At 43.4% G+C, this 24,723-nt stretch overlaps 1 protein-coding gene across 2 annotated transcripts in view; it reads left to right on the top strand.

Annotated features, from left to right (window-relative positions):
* The window catches only part of Rcor1 (REST corepressor 1), a 77,372-nt gene that overhangs the window by 27,564 nt on the left and 25,085 nt on the right, over positions 1-24,723 (top strand). For both annotated transcript variants that reach the window (XR_007978272.1, XM_052184993.1), the window contains exon 3: positions 13,033-13,116. Coding sequence is in view for 1 of the 2 variants with exons in the window: in XM_052184993.1 (XP_052040953.1) it covers positions 13,033-13,116 (84 nt within the window). In the remaining variant the exon portion in view is untranslated. The remainder of the gene's footprint in view (positions 1-13,032; positions 13,117-24,723) is intronic.

The following is a 24,723-nucleotide window of genomic DNA, read 5'->3' as shown; positions in this document are numbered from 1 at the left end:
TGACAAAGGACACAGACCCATCAGGAATGAAGGTATGGGTCACTCCTCCAGGAAAAGAGCCAAGACCTGCTGAGGTGCTTGCTGAAGGTGAAGGAAATATAGAATGGGTAGCAGAGGAAGGTAGTTATAAATACCAGCTAAGGCCACGTAACCAGTTGTAGAAAACGAGGATTATAAGTAATATGAATGCTTCTATCTTATTTTGTTAAGGATACATTTGTCTTTCTTCCAATTCCTTTAACATCAATTGGTATTGAGACACTAAAAGAATGTTCCCAAGGGGCATTGCCCCATTGTAAATTTACAAATACGTTTGCGATTGTACGAGGAATAGTTATATCATGTTAGGCGTATTCACAATCTTGTTATTGTTTCATGTGGACATGAGATATTATTTGTGTCAAGTTGACAAGGGGTGGTTTGTAGTGGCTATTCCTAGTTGTCAACTTGACTATAGCTGGAATGAACTACAATCTAGAATTGGAAGGTTCATCTATGATCCTAATTTGGAGGCTCAGAGATATAAGTTTCTGACCTGGATCTTGGTATGGAGATCTTGAAGCATAGTGGCTATGGATTCTAGAAGATTAAGACAAGGAGATCTCCGAGTTCAAGATCATCTGGGATTAAAGGCATGGGGGCACACGCCTTTAATCTGGACCACGCCCTCTGCTGGAGACCTACAGCCTTTAATCTGGGCCACACCCTCTGCTGAAGATATATAAGGACATTGGAAGAAGGAAGATTTACTCACTCTTCCTTTCCTGCTTGCCTCGTGGGACTGAGCAACTGCTAGATCCTTGGACTTCCATCCACAGCTGCTGCTGCCCATTTTTGGGGAGTTGGACTATAAACTGTAAGTCATCGACAAATTCCCAACTATATAGAGACTGCCCATACGTTCTGTGACTCTAGAGAACCCAAACTAATACAGGCGCTAAAGTAAGACTGGTGCAGACTGATCTCTATGCACACTCTGCTGCACAGTGTGGTGGTGCTTGCATTTTTTTTTTTATTTATTCGATATATTTTTTATTTACATTTCAAATGATTTCCCCTTTTCTGGCTCCCCACTCTCCGAAAGTCCCATAAGCCCTCTTCCCTCCCCCTATTTCCCCATCCACCCCCCTTCCCACTTCCCTGTTCTGGTATTGCCCTACACTGCTGCACTGAGTCTTTCCAGAACCAGGGGCCACTTCTCCATTCTTCTTGGACATCATTTAATATGTGGATTATGTCTTGGGTATTCCAGGTTTCTAGGCTAATATCCACTTATCAGTGAGTGCATACCATGACTGATCTTTTGAGACTGGATTACCTCACTTAGTATGATGTTCTCCAGCTCCATCCATTTGTCTAAGAATTTCATGAATTCGTTGTTTCTAATGGCTGAATAGTACTCCATTGTGTAAATATACCACATTTTTTTGTAATTAAATCAGGATCAAATAGATCATCTAAACAGACCCATAACCCCTAAAGAAATAGAAGGTGTCATAAAAAGCCTTCCAACCAAAAAAAGCACAGGACCAGATGGTTTTAGTGCAGAATTCTGTCAGACCTTCAAAGAAGACTTAACACCAAAACTCTTCAAACTATTCCACCAAATAGAAACAGAAGGAACACTACCCAACTCGTTCTATGAAGCCACAATTATGCTGATACCAAAACCACACAAAGATCCAACAAAGAAAGAGAATTTCAGGCCAATATTCCTTATGAATATTGATGCAAAAATAATAAAATTCTTGCCCACCAAATCCAAGAACACATCAAAATGATCATCCACCATGATCAAGTAGGCTTCATACCAGGGGTGCTTGCATTTTAAAATCCACTCCACAAGAAGAGTGGAGGAATGGCAGACCTGAAAGTGGGGGTGGGGTGGGGTACTGCAGGAGGGTTGGGAAACTGAGGAACCAAGTTTGCCTACATGGCGTCAGTGGGGCTAAAGTGGATCACCTACTAAAGTCTGTAAGAAGGCCTTGATTTCTGAATTCTGCCCTTACTGTAGCAGTGAAGGATCCGTGCCTTGAGCCGAAGGGACATTAGGTTTGCTTGAAAGATAATTGAGCAGGCCAGGCAGGACACAGGCAAGTGAGCGTTTGACTATGCCTTGCTCACATGGTGGGATCGCCTTGAACTAGGGGCGATCCCCCCGGGTCAGCCTTCCAAGTGCTGAGAGTCCTAAGTGCATACTGTCATGCCCAGTTGAGAAATAATTATTTTGTTTTTTGGATTTGATATTTTCGAGACAGGGTTTCTCTGTGTAGCCCTGGCTGTCCTGGGACTCACTCTGTAGACCAGGCTGTCCTCGAACTCAGAAATCTGCCTGCCTTTGCCTCCCAGAGTGCTGGGATTAGAGAAATAATTTTTGTATTAATTAATTAATTAATAGATTTTATGTGCAGTTTGATGTCTTCTTTCCTGTCACCTGTTGGCCGATTGCTTTCTCTCTTGCTTCTGCTGTTTGTCTTGTTGCTTGTCACGGTTTCACTGTGTGGCTCTGGTGGCCTACAACCCTGTGTCTGTGGCCATACCACTCTCCTGGGCACTGGGAGTCAGTGTTTGTGCAGCTTGCTTGCTGTTTTGAGAAGGGCTTTGACTTGAGTTGCTGCCTCAGCCGGCCAGCCGCAAACTGCAGTCAGGCATGCGTCCCACTGCCATGACTGCTCTGCTCTTGATTGGTTCCTATTTGTGCCCTCATGGCTTCCCAGTTCAGTAGTGATGTCGGGGTCATAACCTCTGTGGTTTTTATGATTCATTTCTATTTCACGTATGTTTTGCTTGCATGTATTAATATGTCCATCATGTGCGTGCTTGGTGATTGCAGAGGTTAGAAGGGATTGGACCCCCTGGAACTGGAGTTACAGATGGTTGAGAACTACCATGTGGGTACTGGGAAATGAACCCCGGTCTTCTGCAAGAACAAGTGCTCTTAACCACTGAGCCATCTCTGCTGCTCCAATAACTATTGGTTTTTATTTGGTGTCCACATCATTCCAGATGTGACTCTTGAAGATAACATCCTCTTCAGAAGTTGTGCTGCTCTTTCAGTCTTCGCAGGCTTCATTGCTCATTACTATATTTATCTTGTGTTTTCCTGTTCATCCCTGATATCAGTTATTTCTGTAAGGAGCAGTCATTTCTTTGAGTGGAGAAGAGTTACTGGAAAAACCAAGATGTGAGCATCAGTTAGGAATGTGTTGTCAGGTATTGATGGTCTAGCTCTCAGGCAGAACTCTTTAGGAGCCTCTGTCTATGAACCTCCCTCTCTGTTTACTTGTAGCTCCCTTCTCGGCTTCTCTCTTTAAATTAAAAATAAAAAGATTTATTTGAGCACGAGTGCAATTGTCTACAGAGGTCAGGGTGTTGGATTCCCTTGGAGCTGTAAGCCTGCTGATGTGGGTGCTGGGATTTGAACTCAGATCCTCAGGGTGAGCAGTATATTCTCTTAACCACTGAGCCCTCTCTCCAGCCCACCTTCTGTAGATCTCATTATTCATTTTTTGTTTTGTTTTAGTTTAGTTGGTTTTTGTTGTTTTGTTTGTTTGTTTGTTTTGTTTTAATCTCATGTAACCCGGGCAGGCTTCAAACTTGAACTCACAATCCTTTCGCTTCTGTCCAGCTCTCAACAGTGTGGCTATAGGCACGAGCTGCCAAGCCTGGTGACGCAGCCCTAATATGTACTTGGTTACTCAGTGAATCTAAAGCTTGCTTTGGATATGGGACTCAGGACCTGGATGAAAGTAAAGAGAATTCTAGGCTAATGGGAGCACAACACTAGCTGTGCACGCAACTGCCAACCAGTCCCCATGGGAGTCAGTCCAGGTGTGCATGTGCGGTTGTGAATTGGAAATAAGATAAAAAAAAATGGAGCAAGCAAAAAAAAAAAAAAAAAGCAATTGTAATTCCAGGTAAAACATTTTGTAAGAATAGACATGTCACCATGATGTGTGGTATGACTCAGCTGTGAATAGTGGTGACAGTGTTAGCGTTAAATGCATTGGGATCAGAGAGGGGTTGAGGTTAAGAAAGCCAAATCCTCTTTCTCTAAAACACATAGGCAGATAGAATTGAAATTTTTGTTTTTTGTTTTTGGGTTTTTTTGTTTTTTTTTTCAAAACAGGGTTTATTGACGCAGCCCTGGCTGGCTGTCGTAGAACTCTGTAGACCAGAATGGCCTCCAACTCAGACATCTGGCTGTCTCTCCCAACTGAGTGCTGGACTAAAGGCATGCACCACCACCTCAGCATGGAACTGAAATTTACAAAGCAGTTTGAGCACGTTGATAGATGCTGATAGAATAGAAGATGATCCTTTGCCCAGAAACAATACCTGGCTCAGAAATGATTGTGGGGTTTGGCAAGGAGCATTAACTTAGAGGACCTAGACATGTGCTGGGCAGGGGTGTTGCATGTCTTTGATCCTAGCAGTGTCAAGCAGCTCTTTGAATTTTAGGCTACCCTGGTCTACAGAGTGAGTTCTGGGACACAGGACCACACAAAGAAACCCTATCTCGAACAACAAACAAACAAACACAATCCAGATATCTACTAAAATATTTTTATTTTAAAAACTAGCTTTTTAACTACTAACATGGTGAAACTGTGAGGTTTGTTCAGCTTATTGTGAGTTGTTAAAAATGTGTAAGTGTGGGCACTGCTAGTAACAAGAGCAAGAACTTAGACGTTAGAAAAATGAACTGAAGACAGTACGTGTACCGTCGGTGTCTTCCTTGATGCGCTCCGTATCTTTGGAATGGGCCTCCCGTGGTGGTGTTGGGGCTGCCGTTGCCAGCTCCTTTCAACAGGGAAGCCTTACTAAGCTGGGAGTGAAGGCATAGAGCACGGGCTGTAGAACAGGAGCATCTGAGCAGGCGCAGCCTCCAGGGCCCTCGGCTCTTGACAGTCTCCCTTTTGGGGCTGGAGAGATGGCTCAGCAGAAGGCTTGGCTTTGAGTCCCATCACACACATGGCAACTCATAACTGTTTATAATTCCAGTTCCAGGGTATCTGACACCCTCTTCTGGTCTCCATGGGTACCAGGTATGCACAGACCTATATACAGGCAAGACACCCATACATAGAGAAGAAAATGAACATTAAAAAAAAATCCTAAAACACAAATTGTATATATAAAATTTGTGTACACACAATTTGATACACAAAGAAACTGTGTATCCCTATTTTGAGATGAGGTGTCACTGTTGTTTAGGCTGGCCTTGAATTCATTCTGTAGCCCAGTAAAAAACTTAAGATTTTACTGCCTAAAAAATAAAAAATTTTAAAAAAAGAAAAAAAGAAAAGAAAAAGATTTTACTGCCTTAGACTCCCAAGATCTGGGATTACAGCTCTGTACCACCACCAAGCACAGCTTCAGGAAACAGAGGCAGGTGGATCTCTGAGTTTGAGGCCAGCCTGATCTATAGAGTGAGTCAAAGAACAGCCAGGGCTACACAGAGAAGCCCTGTCTGTTGAAGAAAAAAATTACCTTTATGTGGAATTAGCCTGAATAAGTAGGAGTTAACTCAAGGCCTTTAGAATGCTAGACTGGGAGCCTGCCAACCTTAGTCTGCTCTCTTTTTTGGTTTTTTGTTTGTTTGGGGTTTTTTTTTTTGTTTGTTTGAGATAATGTCTCCTGAATGACCTTGAAGTTCTAATTCTCCTGCCTGCATTTCAAGTTCTGTATGCCTGTGTGTGTGTGTGTGTGTGTGTGTGTGTGTGAGAGAGAGAGAGAGAGAGAGAGAGAGAGTGGGTGTGGGTGTGGGTGGTTAGGTGTGTGTGTGTGGGGTGGTTGTATGTGTGTATGTGTTTGTGCGTGTATGTGTGTATCTGTGTATGTGTGAGAGAACTTCTATGTAGCTCAAGCTTATCATCTTCAAGCAAAGTCCTCATGTCTCAGTTTCTCTAGTTTGCTTTGACTATGTAAACCCCAGAACAGTTGTAAAGATGGTTTTAGATGTTGTATGTTGAGTGGTTTATGTCAGACACCTGGCAGATAGAGGATGTTGCATGTGTGTTCTAACTTTGGATGGAAACTTTTAGGTGACTTCTGTTCTCATATTTAAGGTCTCCTGACCCCTCCCCTTTAGGGCCTTATCACATTGTTGACTTGTGGGTGTGTTGGTGGGGTGTGCATGAATGTCATGGTGTGTGTGTGATCAGAGGACAATCTTCAGGCTTGCTCTCTCATCTTCCACCAGGGCAGTCCTGGGCGCTGATCTCAGGCTGTTTGCCTGGGTGGCGAGCGCCTTTATCTTTGTCCCCCTCCACCCCTGTGTGTCTGTCTCTGTCTCTCATATATATATAATATATGTATAATATATGTATACACACACACACACTGCCCCCCCATCTTGTTAGGTATATTATAATCCAAGTGGTTTTTTTTAAATTATTTACGTATTTTTATGTGGTATATGAGTACACAGTAATTGTCTTCAGACACCAGAAGAGGGAGACAGATCTTGTTATGGATGGTTGTGATCCACCATGTGGTTGCTGGGATTTGAACTCAGGACCTCTAGAAAGACAGTCAGTGCTCTTACCCGCTGAGCCATCTTTCCAGTCCCTTAAGTTACACATTTTAGTTACACATTTTAGTTCTCTGTTCCTATCCAATGGCCCACTTTTTTTTTTTTTTTTTAAAGCATGACCCCAGCCTGTTCTGAGTGGATTTGTTTTTTCCCAGTCTGCTCTGATACCACTTTAACTACATGCAAATAATGTCCGTCCTAGGTTAGGGAACAAGCAAGGCCATAAACAAAGCCCCAGGATCTCTGTATCTAGGGGCTTATCTGGATGACCAAGATAGCTGAGCCTACCTTCCTGTCCTTGCCGGAAGGCAGGCTCCTGTCAGCCTGAGCTAGCTTCCGTGCCTGGGCCAATGTCAGATTCCCAGCGGCCCACTTCTTTTCCTAGGAATTTATTGACCCTTTACATTTTTTAAATCAAATTTTAGTATTGTCTTTAATTTTATACTTTTAAAATATACTCAAGGACCTCTAGATTTTAATTTTTTTAAATTTTAAAATTTTATACTTTTAAAATTTAAGATATTGTATGTTACAATTTCTCATGTGGCTTCAGTTTTCCTATCCACCTTACTTTTTCAATACTTTTACATGGTGGTATAAGCCATCTTATGGATGTAATAAGATTTGTGGTTCCATTTGGTTAATAGGCATTTGAGATCATTTTCGCTTCTTGCCTGTTGTGTGTAGTGATACTATGACTATGTACAATATTGCACAGACACATAGGTGAGATACCTATACACAAAATAACAATGAAGGGAATTTTTTTTTTAGATAAATATATAGTAATTTGATAATTGTGAGGAAAGATGGTAGGAAAATGTTGAAAGCGTTTGTTTTCTGTGAGAGTAGAAAACCTCGTATATATAATGAAAATGCTGCAGTCCTACTACAGTGGTTTTGAGTCTAATAGAGTGAGACAGTTTGTTGGCACCCAAACCTGCTGTGATGTCACATAATACATACAACCTGGGCAAGACTGTAGAAACGCTCTGCTCCTTTAGGTTTGAATTTTAATTGTTTTCTGGTTATTGTGTGTTCAGAAACCTTTTTTTTTTTTTTTTTTTTTTTTTTTTGGTTTTTTGGATTTGGTTTTTTCGTGACAGGGTTTCTCTGTATAGTCCTGGCTGGCCTCGAACTCAGAAATCCACCTGCCTCTGCCTCCCAGAGTGCTGGGATTACAGGCATGCGCCACCACCGCCCGGCCAGAAACCTTTTTATGTTGCTAAATTTTTAAGAAGTTGGAAAGTGAATTTTACTTTTAATATTTGTAAATAATATTTGTTATATAATAATATACTTCATTTAACTTGAGTTTTGTAATGAAACTGTTGTAGAGCTAATTTTTATTTTTAATTCCTTTAAATTTGGTGGTTTATTTTATTCCTGACAACGAACTTTTAAGATTTTTCTATCTTTTGTACTATACCAAGTTCTGTGTATCATATACCTAATGAATCAAGGCTTCCTTGAGAGCTGTAGTGTGTGTACCTAATACTCACAGCATTACCTCCCTCAACTGTAGTGCAGATGTGCACAACCGCACTTGCTGCCATAGTGTGAGCATTTGCTTTGCTGTGCAGTGAGGGACAGTTGTGTTCTCCTGTGCCCCTTCCTGTTTCAGACATGTCTGAGCTTATTTTGAATTCTCTAGCCCTGGCGCTGCTGACTGGAACCGACAGCTTCAGAGTCCAGGACCCTGAGGCATCAGTGTCCGTGCAGAGACACTGGCAGGGGAGTACTTCAGCGTGCTTCCCTTGGTGCACATAAAGCAAAACTAATGAACTTGTGTTGTCTGCCTGACCCTTCAGGAAACACGGGTGTGATTTTTCTTCTTTCCTCCTCCTGCCTCCTCCTGCTCTCGTTCTCTATAGCTTGAACTCATTGTACCGCCCAGACAGGCCAGTCTCGTGATGCCCTTCCTGTCTCTGCCTCCCAAGCTCAGTGCTAGAGTCCATGACCTTTTCTTAATCCTCCTTCACCTCCATCTCAGAAACTGTTGGTCTCTGCTCTGTCTGTTTTAGCATTCCAAAAATGTCCCATTAACAGAAAAGACAACCTTTGACCTTGACTTCTTGTCTTAGTTACTTTTCTATTGCTGTGAAGAGACACCTTGACAATGGGGTGCTTCCTACAATTTCATGACCATTGTGACATCAGACAGGCATGGCACTGAAGTGTGTTGTGTTGGCGAGCTCACATATGGTCCCCAAGCAGCGGGTAGAGCGCGAGACTGCACCTGCAGTGGGCGTTTGGAACTTCAAGTCCACCAAGGCTGCACGTCCTCACCCTTCCTAACCAGTCCACCACTAGAACCAACCCTGCAGAGATGTGGTCCTGTGGTGGCTCTTCTCAGTCAGACCTTCATGCTGCTTCTCCTCAGTTTTTATCCTGGAGATAGAACTTTGTGCAAATGAATAGCTACCACGTTTTTTATGTTTACTAGCTCGGTGTGTGGAATGCCTGCCGCCACTCTCGTTCCTCTTAGATACTGGTGCCCTTTCCAGTTTCTGGCGGTTGTGCATAAGCTTCATTCCTTTTTTTAAATGTGTATGAGTGCTTTGCCTGCATATATGTCTGTGCACCACGTGTGTCTTGTGCCCGTGGAGGCCAGGAGTACACCTCTTATAACTGAGTCAGAAGGTGATGAGCTGCTGCGTGGGTGTGGGAGGCAGGTCTCGGTCTTCTGAAAGACAAGGGAGTGCTCTTGACCACTTAGCCCTTTTTTGTTGTTTTGTTTTTATGAGACAGTTTTTTTCTCTGTGTACCCTTGGCTATCCTGGAACTCACTCTGTAGGCCAGGCTGACCTCAAACTCAGTGATCTGCCTACCCCTGCCTCCTGGAGTGCTGGGATTAAAGACATGATACCACTATCAGGCTCAGGTTTTTTTTTTTTCTCTTTGTTTTTCAGTGCTGGGGATAGAACCCAGGTCCTCCAGCATGCTAGGCAAGCACTCTACCACTGAGCTACACCTCCAGCCTTGCAGGCTCAGGTTTTTTATTTTGTTTTTGTTTTTAAAATGTGTTAAGTGTCTAAATAGTTACTTCAAAAATTACAGTTAGCATGTCATGTAAGCTGTCCAGTGTTATTGAGAACTAGAGAAGTTTAAGTGGAAGCCACTGTATGACTGCACTAAACACTTACAGAATGTTTAAAATAAAAGGCCTAAGTAAACTAACCAAGTACTAACGAGTGAAGAAGTCTGCTGTGTTTACAGAAGTAAGGGAATTATGATAAAGCCACTAAAAACCAGGTGGCTTTTTAAAGGAATTAACTATAGTTCTAAAAGTCTGACCAAGAAACTCACTTTTCAGGTAAATAGAATTATCACATGTGCTCAGTGAAACCCACAGCTGTTTACAGAAGCTTTCTTTGGGAGCTGGAGAACAGTTAAGAGCATTGGCTGCTCTTCCAGAGGGTCTAGCACCCACATTGGACAGCTCCTGGACACCCTGACACATGGCATACTGACATGCACATACGTAAAATTAAAAAAACAACTTAAAATTCAAATAAATGAAGAAAACTGAGTAAGAGAAAGAAAATGGTTATGCATATTCAGCTAACTTGTAAGAATGTCTGGGGCTGGACACGCTGGTGCATGGCTTTCCTCCCATGCTCAGGAGGTAGGCAGATCTGAGTGTGAAGTTAACCCAGTCTGCATGGTGAGTTCCAGGACAGCGGGGCTATGTGGAGACCTTGACCAGAAGCAGCGCAACAACAGCAGTAACAGAATGTCCAGTCTACCCACATTAGAACACAGGACAGCGAAGCAACTGCTCAGAAGCTGCTCAGGAGCAGCTGGTGGGCAGCAGCTACAGGGAGTCCCTCAGGAGACTGCGGGAATGTTCCTGCATGATGCTTATATTGCAGGAGTGTTCACTCAGGACAGGCAGCAGATGCAGGCCTGTTGCAGGTTGATGGGAGAATGCATTCAGAAGGAAGTGTTGCAGAGACGACCCACGAGTGCTACAGCAAAGGCTACTAAGTGCAGAATGTGTCTGCAGTGTCACATCTGCTCTTCCACAGTTCTAGTTCTCTAGTGCTGAGCAATGCTTCATGGATCCCAAGAAAGACAGCAGTGAAAGGTTGAGGGTCTAGTGGTCCCAGCTGAGTGTCTCAGGGAGCCAGAGAATTCCAGGTGCTGGACAGAGGGAGACTGCAGGTCTCCAAGCTTGTGAGTTGGGTGTATGAGCCTTGCTGATGGCAGGTCAGACAAGGTACTCATCTCTGGGGATGGAGACGTTGGCTATCACCCACAGCCCCGTTTAGTTGGGCCACTCGTTCTGGTCCCAGCTGATAGCATATGCCCCCAGTACCTTAAGAACCATGCCTGCTGTACATGCTGGAGTCCCAGCTGCTTACTGCCTCCACAGAAGGCTGCAACAGCATAAAACAGCTCGGGGCTGCAGAGTTACAGCAAAGGAGGGCCCAGTGGTTAAAGCGTTGTCTGTAGCACAAGAATAAAGACAGTGGCTTCCCAGCTCACAGCAGGGACCGTAGATTTTGGCACAGATGCTGGAGGATGTTGGAGATTTGGTAAATCATAGGCCTGACTCCTGCTCAGTTCTCATACATAGCTGTCAAGTTGAGATTAAGGACAATGACCCATCTATGAATTATGATTCTGTTACCATATCTATTGATACTTTTCCTAAAACAAATTTACACGGTTTCCCTATGTCTTTTTCTAAAAGTTGTATAATGTTTTCTTCATTCATTTACAATGTTTTTATTTCCAAAGTTCATTTTGAAAGATTCATTCACCCCTCATTCCCTTCCTCCCTCCTTCCTTCTGTTTTCTCCTTTCTCTCACAAAGACATGGTCTCTGCCTGTAGCTTACATTAGTGACAGTTCTTATTCTTCACTGAGTGTCCTTGGCTGGCTTGGAACTCACTGTGGAGACCAGGCTGGCCTCGTTCTCAGAGCTCTTCCTACACCTACTTCACCTCGTGCTGGATGAACATGCGCACCACCGTGTCCACTCCATGAAGTTTCTGTCATTTATTTTGTTGCTCAGATTTTTCTAGATTTAGCTAGTGGAAGATAGACCCATGTTCTTTGGCAGCCTTCTTATTTTCTAGTATAACAAAACATTCTAGGGTCATCTTGTAATCTTGTGAGCCCTAGAATAAGACATTTGTAAAAGATATATTAGCTATTTTATTGGAAATATGTTTAGAAGTCTGGTCTGAGAGTTAATGTGCCCAGTTTCCCTCCCTACAGAGGGCTTTCCCAGTGCACAGATGGGAAATGGGTGTGCGGCTGCGTGTGCCCGCAGCTGCGGCTGCTTTGGTTCCGAACAGCCCTGCTCACCACCACGGATTCCTCAAAGCCTCCCCTTCTCTGTTTCTGACTCTTCTTTAGCTTTTTTATTCATTTATGTTCTTTTGTATTTATCAGCTCATTTCTCTTGTTGCATGCATATGGAGAACTGATAACTCCTCTCCAAAGTGTCATTTGCATTTTGTATTGCCACCATAAGTCAGAGTTCCCTTTCGCCATACTGTCACCAAGCTGGCCATTGTTTCAGCAGGGCTAGAGTCCAGGGAGCTTTAGCAGGGACGGAGTCCGTGGAGCTTTAGTTCCTTCACCCTCTCCCTTCCCCACCCCTCCCCCTTTCTGAGAGACCGGTGAGGGTGGTGAATGGAAAGTTCTTGTCTTTTTTTCTTTTTGTTGGTTTGGTTGGTTGGGAGGGTATTTTTGTTGACTAGCATCTTGCTTTGAGGGTCTATTGAGCTGAGATCCTCCTCGGCCTCCCAAACGTTGGGATTGTAAGCATGCACAGGCATAGACAACTCCTGCTGAATGTTTTCTTTGATGAAACACTTTTTGTTTGAATGTTTGCCTATTCCCAAACTCATGTTAAATCTGTTGCCAGTGCATCGGGAGGTGGGACTTTGAAGAGTCTAAGACACCAGAGAGCCTTACACTCAGGAGTCAGCTCAGTGTCTGTGTCTGTATAGGAGAGGCCTAGGCATCGGCCGGATCTCTGTTAAGTTTTTGTTGGTGGTGTTGTATGCAGAATTAACTTTTTTTTTAAAACTTCTGAATTATATTTAAAAGGCATTTGGGGCCAGGCGTAGGGTGCACATTTTTTAATCTTAACACATGGGAGGCAGAGGCAAGTAGGTTTCTGTGAGTTCCAGACCAGTCAGGAATATATACTGAGACCCCCATCTCAACAAAAACAAAATTAAAAAGGCACATTCAACAATAGCTGGCATTCCACTAATGTTTGTAGCATTCCTGCCTCTACACCCCGTAGACCCTGTTTCCATCCCCAAGAAAAGTCATCTTACGGGACTTGGTGAATTTCCTAAAATGCCATTTTAAAGTTATTTTATTTATTAACTGTATGGGTGTGAGATGGACGGTGGAGGGGGTGATGTCAGGGTCTGAGATTTAGAGGATCAGATAGTGGTGGTATTTGCTGCTTAATTATAACTACTAACTTCTAATAATACAATTTTTATTTTCTTTCTACTAAGCCAAACTGGCAAGGCGCAGTCAAGAACGAGACAATCTTGGCATGTTGGTCTGGTCGCCTAATCAGAGTCTTTCTGAAGCAAAACGTAAGTCCTAAGCTCTTCACTGTCCGCTGCTCTCTCTCATTTTCAAAGTTTAAAGATTTCAACCTGTGATTTCATTATCTTACACATTCCTAAATGCTTTGAAAGCTAGCAATGAATGTATAACTAAGGACAGTTAATCAGCATAGAAAGACAATAATGGGCGGAGAGATGGCTCTAACAGTCCCATTTACAGGAGCATTTACAGAGAGCCTGTTTTCGGGGGATCTGATGACATCACTCTCTCTCTCTCTCTCTCTCACACACACACACACACACACACACACACACACACACACACTCATAAAATAGTTTTTTAAAGGAAGAAAGAATAATCCTGAACCGTGTACCCCTCAGCTGGAAGTATATACATTCCCAGGGTTTCACAGTCCTGGCGAGTGCTCTGTCCTGAGGCAGCTGCAGCCCAGCAGTTTACCAGTTACTGCCAGTACCCTGACTGCATTGACGTATGTAACACCGGCTTAAAGGGTTAGTTTTTAATTTTATTTTTATTTATTTTTGGTTTTTCAAGACAGTGTTTCTCTGTGTAGCCCAGACTGTTTTGGAACCCACTCTGTAGACCAAGCTGGCCTGGTACTCACAGAAATCTGCCTGCCTCTGCCTTCTAAATGCTGGGATTAAAGATTTATGCCACTACCAGTCAGAAGGTTAAGAGTTTTTAAGCAACAGTATTGTTTAAGTTTTCAATTTTACTATTAATTTTTATTCAATATTAGCTATAAGTTGAACTTTAAAAACTTCTAAAAGTAACAGTTTTTTCTACTGTTGAATATTTAGAAGACACAGGCTGTCTTAGGGTTTTACTGCTGTGAACAGACATAATGACCAAGGCAACTCTTATAAGGACAACAAACCATTGGGGATGCTTACAGGTTCAGAGGTTCAGTCCATTATCATCAAAGTGGGAACATGGCAGCATCCAGGCAGGCCTGGTACAGGAGGAGCTGAGAGCTCTACAGCTTCATCTGAAGGCTTTTATGAGGAGACTGACTTCAGGCAGCTATGTGAGTGCAGGGAAGTCAGTCTTAAAGCCCATGCCCATTGTGACACACATTCTTCCAACAAGACCACACCCCCTAATAGTACCACTCCCTGGGCCAAGCATATTCAAACCACCACACAGTGGGGGATGGGGGGAACAGAACAATTAAGCTTACCTCTAAATCTGGGAGGACGCTTAATGTTTTAGAATATTTCTGCGGGAATCTTTTTATTATGTACCCCATACACACCTTTCTTGCATGCACCTTTCTTTTTTGGTGGTTCTAAGCAATGAGTCCAAGGGATTGTGTATGCTGGACAAGTATTGTACACACAGACACATAGAGACACAGATATACATACATACAGTCACATACATATATATCCCCCCACACACAGACTGTACACACTCTTTTGAGATATTAGTTTCACACTGTGGCCCAGGCTAAGCTGAAGTCCACTGTAGAGCCTTCTCTGTGTTACTTGGAAAATTTGTTTGTCTCACTATTTACAGTAACGTTATAGCATAACCAAGTATGAACACACTATAGTTTATACATTTAAAAAGAGAACAAAGTCGGGCGGTGGTGGCGCATGCCTTTAATCCCAGCACTTGGGAGACAGAGGCAGGTGGATTTCTGAGTTCGAGGCCAGCCTGGTCTACAGAGTGAGTTCCAGGACAGCCAGGGCTGCACAGAGAAACCCTGTCTCAAAAAAACCAAATCCAAAAAAAAAAAAAAAGAGAGAGAGAGAACAAAATAGGCTGAGAGATGACTCAGGTTTTCCAGAGGTCTTGGGTTCATTTGAAAATCTATTTTTAAATTGTGTGTGTGTGTGTGTGTGTGTGTGTGTGAGAGAGAGAGAGAGAGAGAGAGAGAGAGAGAGAGAGAGAGAGGCGTTTATGTACAATGTGTATGTGCAGGTCAGCCCAGAGGCGTGAAGATGACATGGAATCCTCTGGAGCTGAAACTACAGGTGTTGGTTGTAAGATGCCATGTGAGCACAGGGAACTGACCCTGGATCCTGTGCAAGAGCAGTGAGTGCTCCTAGCTGTACAAGTCCACTCTCCAGCTTACTCACAGTCACGGCAGCTTAATGTGCTTCCCCGAGCACATGTCATGCTCCCACAGATGATCACAGAGTGGGTCGGTTCCTATTGCTTACATCCTCCAGCCAACTTCTTACTGCACACGTGTGCTGATGCTGGTGAGTAAATGTACCTGCTGTGGTGCCAGCTTCATGAACATGTGACACAGACAGGTACATACTTTACATGGTAATAATAAAAGAGCTCTGGTTATTTTAAGATGCACGCCTTCTCTCAACAGCTTCACAGCACATTATTTCCTATTGTGCCCAATTTAATGTCATGTTTGTCTTCATTTGGCTGTACCATATATATATCTCTTCCTATCATATAGCCTTTGTGTTAGTAGGCTTGTATACCATCTGGGTGTGTGAAATTATACTCTGGTGTTTACAGATGACAGGATAGATCAATGACATACTCAGAGTCTACCTCAAAGACAAGAAGAAACACATGATTTAGTGTATTTTTTCAAAGATTTATTTATTTATTTTATATATATGAGTACATTGTCACTGTCTTCATACACACCAGAAGAGGGCGTCCGATCCCATTACAGGTGGTTGTGAGACACCATGTGGTTGCTGGGAATTGAACTCAGGGCCTGTCTTAGTCAGAGTTTCTATTCCTGCACAAACATCGTGACCAAGATGCAAGTTGGGGAGGAAATGGTTTATTCAGTTTACACTTCCACACAGCTATTCATCACCAAAGGAAGTCAGGACTGGAACTCAAGCAGGTCAGGAAGCAGGAGCTGATGCAGAGGCCATGGAGGGATGTTTCTTACTGGCTTGCTTCCCCTGGCTTGCTCAGCCTGCTGTCTTATAGAACCCAAGAGCACCAGCCCAAAGATGGTACCACCCACAAGGGGCTCTCCCCACTTGATCACTAATTGAGAAAATGCCCCACAACTGGATCTCATAGAGGCACTTCCCCAACTGAAACTCTTTTCTCTGTGATAACTCCAGCCTGTGTCAAGTTGACACATGAAACTAGCCAGTACAGGGCCTTTGGAAGAGCAGTCAGTGCTCTTAACCACCGAAACATCTCTGCAACCCAACAAAAAACTTTATTTTTTTATTCTTTTTATTTTTGGTTTTTTTGGATTTTTGGTTTTTTGGAGACAGGGTTTCTCTGTATAGCCCTGGCTGTCCTGGAACTCACTCTGTAGACCAGGCTGGCCTCGAACTCAGAAATCCACCTGCCTCTGCCTCCCTGAGTATTAGGATTACAGGCGTGCGCCACCACCACCCGGCAACAAAAAATTTTATTACGGCTTATTTTGTGGACATGCATTCTGTGTGTGTTTGGGGGTGGGGTACACTCAGAGGGCAACTTTCTAAAGTCCATGTAGCTCTTACAGATGAAGTTCAGAATGTCAGATTTGGCTAAAGGTCATATTGCCAGCCCCAGATAAGTTTCTTTCTTTATTTAAAAAAATTATTTATTTATTCATTCATTTATTTATACTCCATATTTTAACCCCTGTCGTCACCATCTACCCATCAACTGTTTCACATCCCATACTTCCTCCTCTCCCCCTGTATCCATGTGGATGTCCACATCCCCAACCCCATAAGTTTCTCTTAATACTGTGCATTTTGTTGGCATCCACAATAGTGTCGGGTTTGCTGACTGTATATGGGATGGATTCCCCAGGTGGAGCAGTCTCTGGCTGGTGTTTCCTTCAGTCTCTGCTCCACACTTTGTCTCTGTATCTCCTTCTGTGGGTATTTTGTTCCCCTTCTAAGAAGGACCAGAGTATCCATACTTTGGTCTTCCTTCTTCTTGAGCTTCATTTGGTCTGTGAATTGTATCTTGGGTATTACAAGCTTCTGGGCTAATATCCATTTATCAGTGAGTGCATACCATGTGTGTCCAGACACTATTGTGGATGCCAACAAGTGCTTGCTGACAGGAGCCTGATGTAGCTGTCTCCTGAGAGGCTCTGCCAGTGCATGACAAATATAGAGGTGGATGCTCTCAACCAATCATTGGAGTGAGCACAGGGTCCCCAGTGGAGAAGCTTAGAGAAAGGACCCAAGGAGCTGAAGGGGTTTGCAGCCCCATAGGAGGAACAAGGATATGAACCAACCAGTACCCCCAGAGCTCCCAGGGACTAACCCACCAACCAAAGAGTACACATGGGGGGACTCATGGCTACAGCTGCATATGTAGCAGAGGATGGCCTTTTTGGACATCAAAGGAAGGAGAGACCCTTTGTCCTGAGATGGCTTGATGCCCCAGTATAGGGGAATGCCAGGGACAAGGAAGCGAGATTGGGTGGGTTGGTGAGTGGGGGGGACAGGAAAGGGGACAACATTTGAAATGTAAATAAAGAATATACTAATAAAAAATACTATGCATCTTGGGACCCTTCAGACCTTTTTGAGACCTAATGGCTTGTTTATTTAATGTCAAATAATACTCCATTGTTTAGGTATATCACTATTTTTGCATTTCCCTAAAGGGCATCTTGGTTGTCTTTGAATCATAGCAATGTGACTGGAGCTATAAGGCAGTGGAGGCAGTGATACCCTACTAGACTGTATGGCAAGAGCATTGTATTTGGTGTCTTTCACTTAGGTCAAGTTTATCCACATGCCTGTGTGTGGTATATATTTCTGCACGAACGTGTGTCTGTACATGGTGGTGTATCTATCCATGCATGCATGTCTGTGCACAGTGTGTGCCTGTACATGCTCATATATTAAGACATATTGTATGTCTGTACATGCATATGTCTGTTTATGCGTGTAACTCTATATGCATGTGTGTCTGTACATGACGCATGGCTGTACTCTTGATCTCGCTTCCTTGCTAATGTTGTCCTCTCTTAAGGAGTATGTCCACTCTTTCCCCTGCCTCACATCTCTAGTCTCTTAGGGAGGCAGGCTTGTGTGTAAAGTGTTCTCCCACGGTATGTTGTTAATTGTTGTGAATTTGAGTTTTATTTTCTAAGGTTGACTTCCTTCCTTCCTTCCTTCCTTCCTTCCTTCCTTCCTTCCTTCCTTCCTTCCTTCCTTCCTTCCTTCCTTCCTTCCTTCTTTCTTTCTTTCTTTCTTTCTTTCTTTCTTTCTTTCTTTCTTTCTTTCTTTCTTTCTTTCTTTCTTTCTTTCTTTCTTTCTTTCTGATTATTTGTTCTGTGTACATGGGTACATTGTGGTTCTCCTCAGACACACCAGAGGAGGGCATTGGATCCTTTTACAGATGGTTGTGAGCCACCATGTGGTTTCTGGGAATTGAACTCAGAAAAGCCAGTGCTCTTAACTGCTGAGCCATCTCTTAAGTCCTCTAAGGTTGATTTTTATTCATATTTTGGGGGGCAGTTTTACATGATTAGTAGTGTGTTAATAGTAAAGGATTTTGGAAATTTACACTCCAGTGGTAATGATGAAATGAACATTTTTTTTCCTACTTTCTTTTATCAGATGTTTGCAGTCTCAGAGCTAATTAGTAGTCTATTTAGGACTAGATTTCAGGTCTCTAGACTACATTTACTGCACATATCTGCTTTCATGTGCTACTTTGTTTAATAAAGTATAATTAAGTACTTAAAACATTACTAATATTTCACAAGTTGCTTTGAGTTGTGTCTAAGTAAAATCATGTAGTGGGAGATGCAGCCTGTGGGAGATGCAGCCTGTGAGAGATGCAGCCTGTGGGAGATGCAGCCTGTGGGAGATGCAGCCTGTGGGAGATGCAGCCTGTGGGAGATGCAGCCTGTGGGAGATGCAGCCTGTGGGAGATGCAGCCTGTGGGAGATGCAGCCTGTGGGAGATGCCTGGAAAATATGCCCTGTAGGGACACAGTGGGGGAGTGTAAGGAGCTCTTAGGAGCACAGACTTGAAACAGTATTCCATTAATGAGCATAGAAAATTCCTATGAAACAGTGGTTTGCTTTGTAAAGGACACAGGTGTGAGTCACTTAGAGTTTGCCATGGAGTAATGAGAGAGAAAGAAAAGTAGCTTGTCAGGCTGAAGGAGGGCATTGACCTTCACTGTGTTGGCACCAAGGAGCTCTGTGATGATTTTCTTGGTCACTAGAAGGTGCCTCTTCCTCTTAGGGAGAAGCTTGGGGAGACCTGCAGTGTTGGAGTCTGCCTGCTGGGGAAGGGTGCCCATGCTGTGTAGATTAAGGAAGAGTCAGTCAGTCCATTTATATTGGGGATTGGGATAGGAATCTAGTGTTTCATTTGTAGACCCACTTGTCTGAGAAACTGAGAAGCAAAGACACAAGAAAAGCAGATGGTGACAAGAGAAGAACAATGTGGCCCCGTGCCTAAAGCCTTACCTAGCAAACCTGATGGCTTGAGTTCAATTCCTGGGGTTCTACAGAGGAAGGAGAGAGCTCACTCATAGACTCCGACCTCCACACATGTGCTGTTACATGACGACGACACAGACAGACAGACACCCACAGTGATAGCAGTGATGAAGGGACGGTGAGTGAGTGGCTCTCCAAGGATTTCTGGCTAGAAGGGATACTTATCATTCGAAAAGTGTTGATGGCCCGTGGTTAGAAAAGGGTAGGGACTGAGAAGTAAGCCCTGGCTAGTGCCTGGCAGAAGCGTTGAAGTTCAGGGAGTCAGACGTGCGAACTTTAATCTGTTCAGAGCTGGGGACCATGTGAGTCCGAGCTGGGCAGCTGCTCCTTACCTTAACTCCTGATGCTCCATCACTGATCACATGCTGCTCTGTGCGGACTCTCCACCCCACCTCTGGGTGGCGCTCTGCTGTCTCCTCCATTCCTCTGTGTTGATATGTGTCATGCTGTCACTGTGCTTGTGTGTAACCCATCAAGGTCTGAACTGGCCTAGAGGGAACACTGTTGCAGGTTAGCAAGGCAGGATAGATATGTAGGAACAAGAGTTCTCTCAAAGGCCCTCTGTATAGCACACCACATAGACTTGAATTCTTTACACAGTTCATCACATTCTAGGCTTACTCTGGTGTTTACTGACTCAGACACAAACAAACAGATCAGAGTGGCAGAGCATGGAGGAATTTGTCTTGGGCAGGACATCTTAGGGGCATAACTAGGCTAAAGGTGCTTTCTTTTTCTTTTTTCCCCATCTTCGTTTTTTAGAACTACATTTTGGGCTGCGCGTTGGCTCAGTGGGTAGGAGCACGGGCTGCTCCTCAGGGCCCCTGGGTGTGGTTCCCCAGGCATCCGCATGGCAGCTCACAGCAGTCAGTAACGTAGGGTCCAGAGGCTCAGACACTCTCTTCTGGCTTCCATGGGCACCATGACCCACACAGTGCACACACGTATTTAGACAAATCACACATACAAATAAACTTTTTTCAAATTACATTTGTGCTAGGTGATGTTGGCACATACTTTTATTGCCAGCACTCAGGAGGCAAAGACAGGCAGACCTCTGTGAGTTCAAGGACAGCCTGATCGACAGAGCAAGTTCCAGGGCTACACAGAGAAACCCTGTCTTTAAAAAAAAGCAAAACCAACTGCTTTTGTGCTTTCGTCGTGATGTTCAGGTGGGGTCTGAGCACAACTCATGGGAGCTGGTTCTCTTCTACCCACCACATGCGTTCTGGGGACTGAACTGTTTCCAGTCTTGGTGGTCACTTTCTTAGGTGTTGAGCCAGAGCCAGAGCTCGCTTGCTCGCACTCTCTCTGTTTCTCTATCTCCTTCTCCCTCTCTCTCCCTCTCCCTCTCCCTCCCTCTCCCTCCCCCTCCCCCCCCCCCCCCCTCTCTCTCTCTCTCTCTCTCTCTCACACACACACACACACACACACACACACACACACACTTCTTTCTAATAAATTCTCCCTATGAAGTCCTAGCTGGCCTTGAACTCACTATGCAGTCCAAGCTGGATTTGAACTCACAAAGGCCTGCGCCTCCTGAGTGCTGGGGTTAAAGGTGTGTGCCACCAGGCACAGCCTCCTTTTTTGCTTTTTAAGATAGGGTTTTGAAAACACAAACTGGAGTTTGGATTAGTTGAGAAGCAATCCTGCAGCATGAGGTGTTTCCAGGGAAGGCTGCTCTGCTGTCCTGGCAGAGCTCTGTGAAGTGTCTCTGTATTGTTGCATATTTGTGACTAACAATGATCCTAGCCCTTAAGCATTGCTTATTTTGTAGCATAGGCCTATGTGTCTGCTTATGTGATTTAATTATTTGACTGCATTTGTAAAATTTTTATAAAAATGAGGTAATATTGGTACAATTATAAGAAACTTAAATCTTGTTAATATAGTCAGAGTTGAAAAGAAATGACTCAAGGACAGACATACAGGATGTGTGCAATTTGAAATACTCAAGCACAAAGTGAATGAGGGGTTTAGTGTTGGCTTTCTTGTTGGTGGGAGCACTTGGCAGTGTATGATTAGCGCCTCTGACAGTAGAGAGATGGCTCACCAGGTAACAATCCTTGTGAGCAGACCTGCTCACAGCCATCTGTAACTGCTTGTGCTGGAGATACTTTTTTATGACCTCCACAGGTGCCAGATATGTACATGGTATACACACACACACACATATGCAGCTAAAATACTCATTTATAGTGAGTAAACTGTATAGCATTAAATATTTTTTAATAATTTTTTCTTATTTGTGTGTGTGTGTGTGTTGGGTGGGGGGTGTAGGCCAGGTCATCAGATTTCCTGAAACTGGAGGTATAGGTAGTTATAAGCCTATCTACTTGAGTGCTAGAAACATAATTCAGGTCCTCTGAAAATGTAGCAAGTACTCCTAACCACTGAGCCATCTCTCTGACCCATTCTAGATTTCTACATAAATACCCTGTAAATATACCCATTATCTAGATACATTTTTTTCTTCAAGATACATGTTATCGGTTCAAGATATTTCAGTAGCTTTCCAGTTTACAATGTTTTAAATGGAAGGTAAAAGTTACAACATGATCTTATATTGTGCAATTAGCATTTACCCTGTGACTGGACTCAGAGTACCCTCATTAGTGCCATCTTTGTCCCTTTGTCTGAGCATAATTACTTCTCTCTCAGGTGACCAGTTCCTTGGGTGAGCCTGCCAGAAGTTTTTAATGCCTGTGAAATAGGGTCCACTCACTCCTACCCACCTCACTCCCTTCCTTCTTATTCCTCGGTGTTGTTTACTGTGTGTTCCACACTGTCCTGCTGTGAGACTGAATGTGGGGACTTGGTGTGTTTAGTCTGTTCATTTAATTTCATTCTTCCCCTGGCATGTGGCGAGTCGAGTGCACTATGCCCACTGAGGAAGAGATGGTGGGAATGTGGAGCCTCCTCAGGACTCGGCTGCAAACTCAGAGTTTCTGACTATTCTGCTATGCTTGGATCATCTGGATCTTCCAGCCATTTGTTTGTTTGTTTGGATTTTTTGTTTGTTTTGTTTTCCTTCTTGTAGTCATTAATTTACTCAATTTTTGTTCATACAGCATACTGTTTGGAACTGCCAGGCCCTGCTTAAGTGTGGCTTTAGTCTGCCAGGAAGCTGCCCTGTGGGTGATGGAATGTACCCAGTTCTGGTCCCTAATATGAGCTGCAGAAAAGTGGGGTTTCAATGGACAGAGCTTACGTGAACCTCGCGCCTGCAGCCCTCTTCCTTACATGCCAGGCTTCCTTTGCCTGCCAGTGTGTCTCCCTACCCTGCGCCCTCTGTATTTGCTTCTCCTAGGCCTAGCTAGAATTTGCTTATCCTTTCTGTCAACAGAGGAAAGTTCCTTTAGGTTTTTACTACAAACAGTACTACAGAAACATTCTTTGACCTATTTTTGTGTCTCATATGCTCAGCTGAAAATCAGTGCCAAATAATTTTCTAAAGTGGTCAGACTAGTTTACCGCTGTTACTGGAAAAGGATAGAAGGGATTTGCTCAGGATCCTCTGCTGTTGCTGCTGGGTTTGGATTATGCATTGCAGACAGTCTAGTGGGTGTAACATTGTTGCTCATACCCAGGAATTTTGCTACTGCTGTTAGGTGTGATAAGGACTCTCTGTTTATACCTTTTTTTTTTTTTTTTTTAAAGCATGCATAGGTAGGGATGAAATTAACAGATATATTTTAAATTTGTCAAATATAATACAGTTCGAGTTTAACTAGCCAGATTGGATTGTGGACAAAGAATAAAGCATTATTGAAGAATTTAATTTATTTTTTTGTGGTTCCATAAAAGACTACTATTATCAAATACATCTCAATGTTTAAGAGATTAGGCCATAAGGTGTACAAGTTACTGTTAAGTGGGTTTGGGGGAAGTACATACTTAACTTACAAGTTTATTTTCATTATTAAAAGTCATTGATCATCCTTCACTCTACCATATGGATATTTTTTGTTTGGGGAGTTTTGGGGGCTCACACATCCTAAAAGCATGCATTCTGCTGATAACATCACATTAGCTCTGAACTATGTGGCTGGCTGTGGTTACTTGTGTCAACTTGCTTTCCAGTCCCTTCTCTTGAGTGTGCTGTGGTTTCACACTCAATACCATAGTTTTTATACTCTAATTTTCCTGCCATTAAAAATGAAATAGGTTAGCAAACCTTTAATTCCAGCACTCAGGAGGCAGAGGCAGCCAGATCTCTATAAGTTCAAGGCCAGCCTGGTTTATATAGTGAGTTCTAGGACAGCCAGGTCTACACAGAGAAACCCTGTCTTGAAAAATAAACAAAGCCGGGAGGTAGTGGCTTATGCCTGTAATCCCAGCACTTGGGAGGCAGAGGCCGGTGGATTTCTGAGTTTGAGGCCAGCCTGGCCTACAGTGAGTTCCAGGACACCCTGGGCTATACAGAGAAACCCTGTCTTGAAAAAAAACCAAAACAAACAAACAAAAAAAAGAAAAGAAAAACAAACAAACTAAACTAAACACCAGAAACAAAACAAAAAGAAAGAGGTTAAGGTGTGGTTATTCAGGGCTGTAACCCCAGGACTCCAGAGGCTAAGATATGGGAATCAAGATTTTGAGGTCAATTGGGCTACCTAACGAGTCCATATATCATTAAAAAACAATTAACAGCAAAACAAAACCCAAAGCTGCGCACAGTAGTTCATGCCTGTAATCTCAGCGAATCAGAAGCCAGAGAGAGGAAGGAGGGTTAGTGTGGCTCACAAACTCCTATTTGTGACCTAATTTACTTAGCCAAGTTCCATTCTCAAATACTTAGGGTTTTGTTATGGTTTTTGTGGGTTTTGTTGTTAATTGTTGTTGTTTTCTAGTTTCCTTACTATAAATAACACTTGAATGGGTTAACAGCATGCTATATTAACCTTACAGGAAAGGACCCCTCATTCTGCAGAGTGGACTGCCTACATAAGCCTACTCCTCTGGTACTTAGGACGATTGCAATTAATTGTTTGAGTTGTCTCTCTTTTCAGTTGTAAGGAGAATCCCAGAAGGACCCAAGTAGCTATAGGGAATAGCACTAGCCAAAAAGCTAAAAAGGCTGCTGGAGGATGAGTTCAGTATAATCGGTGGTTCATTACAGGCTACCCTGCTGCGCCCGGGCTGCAAGTAGTGGAAGAACCTGTTTCTCTTCTCTAGCAGTGTCCAGGCAGTG

The sequence above is a fragment of the Apodemus sylvaticus genome, chromosome 6 (genome assembly GCF_947179515.1).
Source record: "Apodemus sylvaticus chromosome 6, mApoSyl1.1, whole genome shotgun sequence".
Lineage (NCBI taxonomy): Eukaryota > Metazoa > Chordata > Mammalia > Rodentia > Muridae > Apodemus > Apodemus sylvaticus.
The sequence above is the reverse complement of the archived record's forward strand: the minus strand, read 5'-3'. Positions and strand labels throughout refer to the sequence as shown.